Here is a 9,223-nt window from a genome sequence, read left to right on the forward strand (position 1 = left end):
AGGGCAGCTATTAGCATTAACCTGCCAATGGCTGATGGAAACAGGTGTGGGGAAACAGATTAAGAATGTTTCTAATGGAGTTTTTTCTGTTTTTTCTTAGTGAAGCAATAAATACTTTATGTTTTCCATTGGTTGACAATGTATTTAACTTCTTGTTACAGAACCTTGTTTCTGCATAGTTGTGTATACTGCCTTCTAACTATAGGCAAAATTCAACTCGCCTTTTGGAAGTCTCTTGAGGTTGATACAGAGATAGCAAATCACAAATGAGTTTGGATGTGGATTTTGAAGTACAGGTTGAGATACTGTAGTGAATTTTTCTCAGCAGAATAAAATCTAGAGCAGTTGGTATAGTCAGGTGGAAGAGTGCTTGAGTTGCTGGAGAGTTTGCAGAACTGCAGTGATCACAAGGCTTAGGCAGCTTGGTCACTTTTGGACGTCTTTTGCTAAAATTAGTTTCAAGAAAGAAAATTACGCATCCTGAGAAGATATCTAGAAGTCCAGAGCTTGAGATGGTTCCTGGGTAGTGTTTTCTCAGATTCAGTGAAGCTTAAAAGGATAGGATTCAGATACAGGACTCTGTGAACATCCAGCACAGGTGGACAAAAATGGCCATGCCACAAAAGAGGACTGAGTGTGAAAGAAAGGTTTTAGTTGTTTTTCCTAAAAAAAAAAAAGAAAAGAAAAAGAAAAAGGAAGGATGAGCTACTTCACCTTTTGGGGCTCATAGTTTGGCACTGCTGTGAGAGAGCAGCAGTGAATTGACAATCGGAGCTCTAATTCCCATCCTCTGGTAGAGTCCTGGTACCATTTTGATCCTGAGAGATACCCTGATCAGAGGAACTGAGAGGGCATCTGCAGTAACATAACTGCCTTCATCATCATTTGCTATATCTTGAGAAACTCTTGACTTCTCTACATCCTGCTTTTTTTTTAGCTTTCTACTTTTTTCTTCTCACCCATGTATCTTATTTTATGCTTTTTGTTAAAAAAATCTGTCATTTTCAGCCAGAATAGTGTCTTTTGCAGCACAGCTATGAGTTCTGATCAGAAAGGCAATAACCAGTCAGAGGCTGAAAAAATTTGCCAGGCCTTGGGACAGCAGGTAAGGCCCTCTAGTTACAGAGTCAGAAAGACAAACTACATTTACAATATTTGCTGTCCTTTATAGAAATACAGCAGGCCCCGTTACCTGTACTTGTGCTGTTTTACCTTCAAGAAAACATGGCTGGGCTCTGACAAACATTCACAACTGCTAAAGATGATCACAGCAAACTTCCTCTTTGCCCCCAGGAGGGCAGGTGTTTGCCGTCTAGAATATGAGACTTAAATGACCAGCAAGCAGGAAGTTTTCCTTTCAAAAATGCGTTTCAACATGAAGACGAGAGAAGAAGGGATGTTAAGATGAAATCCTCATTTAGTATAGAATGTTTGCATTTTATCTCATTCTTGTCTTCCATTATTGTTAACAAAAGTTTTTAATTTTGCTTTTTTCTTGCCTGAGGTCTAAGCAGGCTGAGGTTTCTTGACTTGAAGTCTTGAACTGTGAGCGACTGTTTAATGATTTGTAGGGGAAAGGTCAAATTTAACACCTTTAGCTCTCTCATCCCATCTAGCCTCAAAATTAATATAACACACCTATTACCAAATTGCAGGCATTTCATTCAGGACTGAGGAAATAAATGTTTTCTGTGCTTCCTCTTCCCCTCCAATTAATGCTTCAGTGTATGACTCATTTAACCCCTAGAAAACTGAAGATGAACAGACTTAACTTGGTTTGCCTATCCCTTTCACACAACACAGTGGCTGGCTTGAAAATTTTCTTTGAAAGCCTCAGCGTTTTAGGTCAGCAGCCCTTGAAACTTCTGTAATACAGTTAACATCCCCTGTTGTGTGTGAAGCTTTAAGAATTCATATGGCTTCTTCTGTCGGCCAGAGAGCAGAGAAACCCTCTAAAAGTCAGAGAGTGCACCAGGAATCCTTCCTGTTACTCAGGTGGGAGCACACAGCTGTTGCCAGAAATTAATTATTTCTTTCAGGAGTGGAAGGTTTTAGCAGGAGTTTGTTGGCCACTTTGGAAAGAACTTGGGAACTACATGACCTCTGGCAAGGTAACTGATGCGATCATAAGCAGAAATATATAATTACAGGTTTCTAGTATCTGTCCAAAATCCTTTTGTGAATAATGTTGGAAAGGGAGGCTTGTAATGAGCATGGGGAGCAATTAAAACTTGTACTTTGGAACCAGAAGCCCACATACTATTAGATTTTTGTCCATGCTGTGTGCCAGATAATTGACAAAACAGGTACACATGCAGTGAATTACTGCATCTAGTTTCTCTGATTCCACAGGAGAGAATGAATTTTTCAAGCAATACATATCAGAATATTTAAAACAATTGTTTTAGCCTCCACCATACTCTGAACACTTTCTATAAAAGCAGTTTAAGTCCGAGAAGAAATTTTTCCTGGATGTGGGCCCATGTGTTAGTCTCCCAGCCCATCTCAGCCACTTCAGCTTCACATTTTGGAAAGTAGCTACTCTTTTCTGTGCACCCTGGTGATGTGAGTCCGCAATTGATTCTGCACTGAAAGCTGTAACTGCTAATGCACTTCAGGTATCAGGAAAGGGGAGTATGTAAATACATTCTGACGTCAGATACCATATCAGAGCAGATTCCTGGCATTTGACTAGTCATCTTGGTGACTAGCAGGAGTGCTATTTTGACAGACATCATAATATCCACATACAACACTGACAACATGGGGGTTAAACACCCTCCAAAACCTAGAACGTGTGCAGAATGAAGTGAAGGTGTAAATGTTTTTATGTGTATTTATGTAGTATAAAGGAAACTGAACTGCGACAGAGTGGGAGTCCTGATGCAATGCAATGTGGGTTGCCCTGCTGAAAGCTCTGCTCTTTTTTAGCTTTGGAAATGTTACAAAGCATCAGCGCTGAAGCTCAACTGCAGAGGGTTAGAGCAGGGAAAGGCACTCGAGGGAAAAGGATGGGACTCTGTGGGAAGTGAGGCATTCTGCTGAGGGGAAGGTTCAAAACCTTTCTGAAACACGTGTTTTTACTCAGGGCTTCAGTTTGGCTGCTTTTTCTTTCAGAAGTGTTTACTGAGATTGACTATAATGCTCATTTATAGTCACTGTTTGGTCAAGAGGAAGCAATATTGATAAACCAATAAATGAGAAAGTTCTGTATTCTGCAAAGTGGCTCTGTGTTACCAGTTTGATTTCCACAGCTTTGATCTTTGTGTCTGTTTATGCCCAAGCAAAATAGGCTTGGGCATAAATGCAATACAATCTCTGCTCATTTTGACTTGTGGTGGCATTTAACCCTTGTTTCACCTACTTGACACATAGGGTTAAGTAGTGACAATGAGAGTTGCAGTTGAAGATAAGGTCCTCAATATGACTAAACACTGGCTTTGCAATCTTTGTTAATTGTACTAACTTTTCCTGAGTGCTTGGATGAGTCCATCTGCTCTGGCTATGTTTTAACTCGGTGTTTCGCACATGTAAGTTTCCTTCTGCAGTTCCAGTTGGAGAGATTCTTCACGCCTTTGGGCATACTGCTGGTCCTGAATAGCTTCTGGTACCCAGCCCACTGTAGCTGCGGTTCCTCTCTGGATAAGGAATCACAACATACAGGCAGAAGTGTGAAATGTACCTTGAGGAAAGGTTGTTCGTGAAGATAGGTGCTCATTGATAGAATCAGCTACAAAACCCCCCAGCAATATAAACTTCAGAAATGCAAAAAAGGTATCTTCTTGAGTGTACACACATGCTGACTCTGGAAAGGATGGTATTTAGCTGGTACATTTCAGGATGCGTGAACAGAAATACACTGCTTTTTAGTTTTTGTGTATCATGCAAAACGACTTAATCAGTAAACTGAAACCAGCCCCAAACACAGCTTTGCTGAACTTGTTAGTAAAAGTAACATTATGCAATGTTCCTAATGATTTAACAGAGGTATTCAGGAGTATAAGTTTTATTTTAACTAGCTGCAAATTTTTCTTTATGGCAAACTGCTTCCTTGAATGTATTTTAAAGTCTCATAAAGAAGGGTGGTAAGGAAATTAAATGTACTGCAACTAAAGGTATAGATACTTTTGCTTTTTACAGTTCTGTGTGCACTGGAGTCAGTTCTGATGAAAGCTGATGGTGTATTTGATTTTGTCCATGCAACAAAGCTTTTTCATGGATTATATTGGAAGTAAAACTGCCACTGGTTTGCATAATTTAGTTCTCAATTTAATTGTGATATTATTGTTCTGTCAACAAGTGCCTTAGTCTGTTCATTTTCATGGATTAATGCCCAGCAACGGGAACTTCTCCTTTAACTTGAAGACAAGACAGTATCAGCTGACAAGCAGACTCCTGCTGCTTATTGAGAAACATTCATGATCCCCGGTCTTGTCTTGGGTCAAAGAGTTTTCTGTAATGTATTACTCAGATTCGCTGCACCAACGAAAGTAGAATGGTTTCAGTTCAGTTTCTGTTCAGACTGTCTTACTCATCAATCTCAAAATGAAAAACAGACATTTTCTTTCAGCAAAGCAAATGGTTAAATTCTTTTTTACAAAATTAAAAGGTAATTGCAAAAGAGAAGTTTAAAAAGGAATCTAATGCAATCTTGAAATATAGCCGGCACCGCTATCTAGAATAAATTTTCATACTTCCCAGCTTTCTTTAGCTGAATCCCTTCTTGCCTTCAGCTCTCCTCCAAGATGCTGTTTTATGGGGTGGAGTAAGCTCTAGACTGAGTCCAGAATAGGCCAAAGTGCCCCCTCTCCCTCTGGTTTGCTAATATCTGAAGAATTCATTACATACTTAATGAATTTTAAGATTAAATTAATGAAGATTAAATAAATCTTCATTCATCTCTGCTTCTTTCTTCCTTGCTAATTAATCACTGAAGCATGTCGTATTAGTTCGGAGGCTTATGGGAGTGAGGTGTTGGTTTTGGTTATTTACATCTGCCTTTGCGATGCACTCACTCTCTACTCTGTTGATTTGCTCACTAGGCTCATGTCCCTATTCAAGATGTTAATTGAATGGCTTCTTTATTGGATTCGTCCATCCCCAGATTGCCCTGTGTTGCTGTGTTCTTCATGGCTTCTTTACAGCTTTCATATCATAGTGAATATTCTCTGTAGTTCATTTTTTATCATTTTTTGAAGAAAGCTACAATGCGGGGCATCCCTGAAAAACTCCGAGGCATCTCTAGTGTAAAGATGACTGACTTGTAAAGGTTTTGAACTGTGCCAGTTTGCCCCTGTTACTAGCCTTTGAGATCTAAGCTTTTGTCATCTGTCAATGTGCTACATTAATTAGTCTGCTTGCTGAGGAAAATAACTCAGCAGGGTAGAGTTCTGCAAGAGATTTTGATATGAAGAGAAGTTGGTGGTCCAGGTTCTGCTTCCTCTTTTCTGTGTGTGCGGAAGAGGAGATGCGGTTGATGAATTTCTACATCTTCTGTGTAACCATCAGAAGCAGACATGAAATTAGCAGAATTACTTAAATAAACTTGCCTTGGTGAATATTCTGTACCATAGATAGGTTTATTTCATCCTAAACCATACACTTCTGTAAATATTACAGAAGTAAATATATTTTGAGTCTGGACTGTTAAAAGTTTACTTTCATTGTGCTCTTAATACCTGCATTGTAGGAAAAAAAAATTGTATAGCCTATATAAGAAAACCCTGTTCTTTCTACATCCTGAGGTAGTAATTATTAAGGAATTAGCATCTCATGTGAGATTCCCCAGCTTGAAGATTACATATGTTTGAAATTCTGTTTTGAGGATGTTAACCGAGGATGCAGAGGTCTTTTGCTGGTTCTTCGATCAGAGATTAATTCCATTCACAAAAGGTGGGTTATATTTGCTCCATTATTTACTTTCTTTATCCTTTTTGTTGTGTGTATTTTGGACTCTATCAAATCCCAGGTGCTGGTGTTTCTTCACTGTTGGAAGATATTCTTGCATTTTGAAATTTCAGTGAAAGTGATCATCTGTATGTTGAATTTCAACAAAGAAGAAAGGAAAAAATGTTTGGTATGGCAATTTTCATTCTCAGCCAACTCTAATTTAGTACCATCATAAAATGGTGTTGGAGGGGTAACCGTTGATCTTTAGTATTGCTTTGCTACACATATCTGCTTTTTTCTTTGGCTGTGGCACTCTTCAATGCTATACAGCATGGATCGTCCTTTCTTGCAGTGTATAGCGTAGCATGAACAGTAAATTAAAACTCATCTGGCAATGGAGTATGGACCATTGTTTTTTTCTCCCTTCAGAACATTTCTTGCTTTGTTCCTGACATCCCTTTTGCCCAGGGGGAAGTTCCTCCAGATAGTTCCAGATCAAAGTTTATGTGATTCAAGAGGTTCTTTACCAGCCGGACTCTGAAGAACAGGGTCAACTGCTCCTTGAAGAAAGCTGGGTCAGATTTCCTTGTCTTGGTTCTTCTTGCGAGTGATATTGTACTTTGAACAACCATCCCAGCTTCATTTCTATTCTGTACTCGGATACCCTAGCACAACTTTCTGAAGACAGAATTTGACCTCTCAATTGGATTCTATTGAGGTAGAAATTTACACTTTACTGATTATTCTTTTATTGCTTTTGGTGATGTTAATTACACGTATTTTTGCTTTACTTATTTGAAAGAAAACTTGATTAAGCTTGGTAGGAGACTTGGAGGGGAAGGGATGAGTTTTGATATCAGTCAATCAAATTATTGGGGACTAATTATAACCTAGAACTTTTGGTTTTTATTTAACAAAAGATTACACTGGGCAGAATTTTAAAACTTTGGGTTTTTTTCAAACAAAATCAGCACAGGAAAAAAATTGGGGCTGTTTGTCTCCTGAAACAGTTTATAAGTTGCTCATACTTCAGGTTGTCTGTGTGTTGTGTTAAATGCTTGATGACAAGAGAGTAATGCCCAGGATAATCATGATAGGACTGATGCCTCTCCAAATCTATGTAGGCTATTGGTAGACATGACCATATATTAATTCTACTGGACCATTTCCCATATCCACAAAATCTTTCCCTCCCTGGGCTTTTTGATCCTTAGAACTAGACTCATTGTCCCTCACCATTTCTAGAGAGGTTTTTTGTCGAGTTGCAACTGTGGGGTAATTTGGAAAATGTAGGATGTTTCCTAGGACACCTAGGAAATCCTGGAGTCTTTGGAGGCATCGTGTGTTTTCTTTCAGATTTTGGGTACGAGTGCTTCATACGTAGTGTCCGGTTATGCTGTGGTTTTCCTGTTAGTATGCTTTTGGACAGACTGGCATTACAATATTCATGAGACAGTATAATTCCTCCTCAAGCTTCTTGGCTTTCTGGAAAAATGGACCTCTATGTCTTTGTGCTATAGCAAAGACAAAGCTGATCAGCTTTTCCGATCAGCTGATGCTGAGGGGGTGCATGGCTGTGTCCTGGGTCTTTGGGATGTGAAGAGGAATATCCTTTGGCGTTCCCGTTAGGGCCCATGGGGCTTTTGGAGTTCTGTCCCCAGATGTGTGTGGACATGGGGTATAGGGAACTTGTTGTGTTGTCCTTTACTCCTAAATGCATTGATGTCTGTTTGTACCAGTTTTGAATTTTTGAAAATTGTTGAGAAATTTTTGTTTCTTAACATCTTGGTTGGTTTTTTTAACTTGCCACTGATTGTATTCCTCCAATTATAAAGGAATTAATTTCTACTTAGCTGAGAAAATCAGTAATTGGAATTAAAGAATAAGGGTAAGGAGGATTGATAGGAACTTAGAACAAGAGTATGTAAAAATAAAATTTTTATTACCTATATTTTGTATGGAATTTTATTTTAGCAATAAAAAGCAAATTCAGCAGTTCAACAATTTCAGGAAATTCCATGTGTTTTCTTTTCATAGGGCTGGACTCATCAGTGAGACATATTGAACAGCAAACAAAGATATGCTTCTGTGTTTCTGTAAGGAACCAAAATAAACCTGGAAGGCATAATGGGACCCCTTACAAATATCTATGTCTTTGCTTGTGTCTTTACATTCATGCTGTGGAATAATATCCAGCCAACTGTGGAAAATGAATTTATTGCAAATTATTCAGGCAATTTGCTAACTAATGTTCCAAAAAACATTCCAGTCCACACTCATGTATTAGATTTATCACGTAATAGGATCTCTGGACTTAGTATCTCAGAATTTATTTATCTTTCTGACCTTCAAGTATTAAATCTTTCTCATAATCTAATTACGGAGCTTGACTTCACTGTCTTCATTTTTAATCAAGATTTACAATACTTAGATATATCTCATAATAACATTTTGAAAGTTTACTGTCAAACTCTTGAATGTCTTAGACATTTAGATCTTTCTTTCAATAAGTTTAGTGCCCTGCCCATCTGTCAGGAATTCAGGAACATGTTTCATTTGGAGTACCTGGGATTAAGTGCCACAATGATAAGAAGGTCAGACTTCAGGTATATCATACATTTGCAGCTGCACACTGTCTTCCTAACCTTAGAAGACTTTTCTCTGTATGAGCCTCAGAGTCTGACAGCCTTGAATACAAGGAGCCTCCATATTGTTTTTGCAGCAACCCAAAACTTCAGTTTTTCCCTCTTGTATGATGGAATGAGCACTTCAGAAAACTTAAAAATAGTTAACTTAAGATATACCTTGAGCTACAAAGATTTCCCCTCTCCTTCTTTAATGCTTCTGAAGAAAACCAAGACAAGAGCTCTGATGCTTGACACTGTGGATTTACAATGGGCTATCATTTTGGAAATTTTCCTGTTTATTTGGTATTCACCTGTGGAGCATTTGACTGTGAGAAATTTGACTTTTCGTGGACCACTGGCGGAGCTGACTGAGTATGAATTTCTACCCTTATTAAGCTCTCTGGAACAATTAGTATCTTTGGGTGGCTCCATGAAAACGCTAACTTTGGAGCACGTTCGTAACAAAGTTTATTATTTCAACCAGGAGATTCTATACAGACAGTTTTCAGAGATGAATATTGCCAGTTTGACAATATATGATGCATACATGCCACACATGCTTTGCCCCAACAGAACAAGCTCATTTCAGTATTTAAATTTTTCTCACAATGCCCTGACGGATGAATTGTTCCAGAATTGTGGCACTCTGACAGATCTGAAATTACTTATTTTGGAGAGGAATAAATTTGAGAGCCTTTCCAAGGTAA

The 9,223-nt window shown here is 38.5% G+C and overlaps 1 protein-coding gene across 1 annotated transcript; it reads left to right on the forward strand.

The window, feature by feature from the left end:
* Positions 1-8,016: 8,016 nt before the first annotated feature.
* On the forward strand, positions 8,017-9,219 carry LOC104080621 (toll-like receptor 10; the record flags this gene model as incomplete). The annotated part of the gene is made up of 1 exon (XM_009583076.1): positions 8,017-9,219. A coding segment is annotated over exon 1 (1,203 nt), but the record flags the coding sequence as incomplete, so codon positions are not given.
* Positions 9,220-9,223: the final 4 nt, after the last annotated feature.

This window comes from Fulmarus glacialis, unplaced genomic scaffold (assembly GCF_000690835.1).
Source record: "Fulmarus glacialis isolate BGI_N327 unplaced genomic scaffold, ASM69083v1 scaffold48598, whole genome shotgun sequence".
In the NCBI taxonomy this organism is placed as follows: domain Eukaryota; kingdom Metazoa; phylum Chordata; class Aves; order Procellariiformes; family Procellariidae; genus Fulmarus; species Fulmarus glacialis.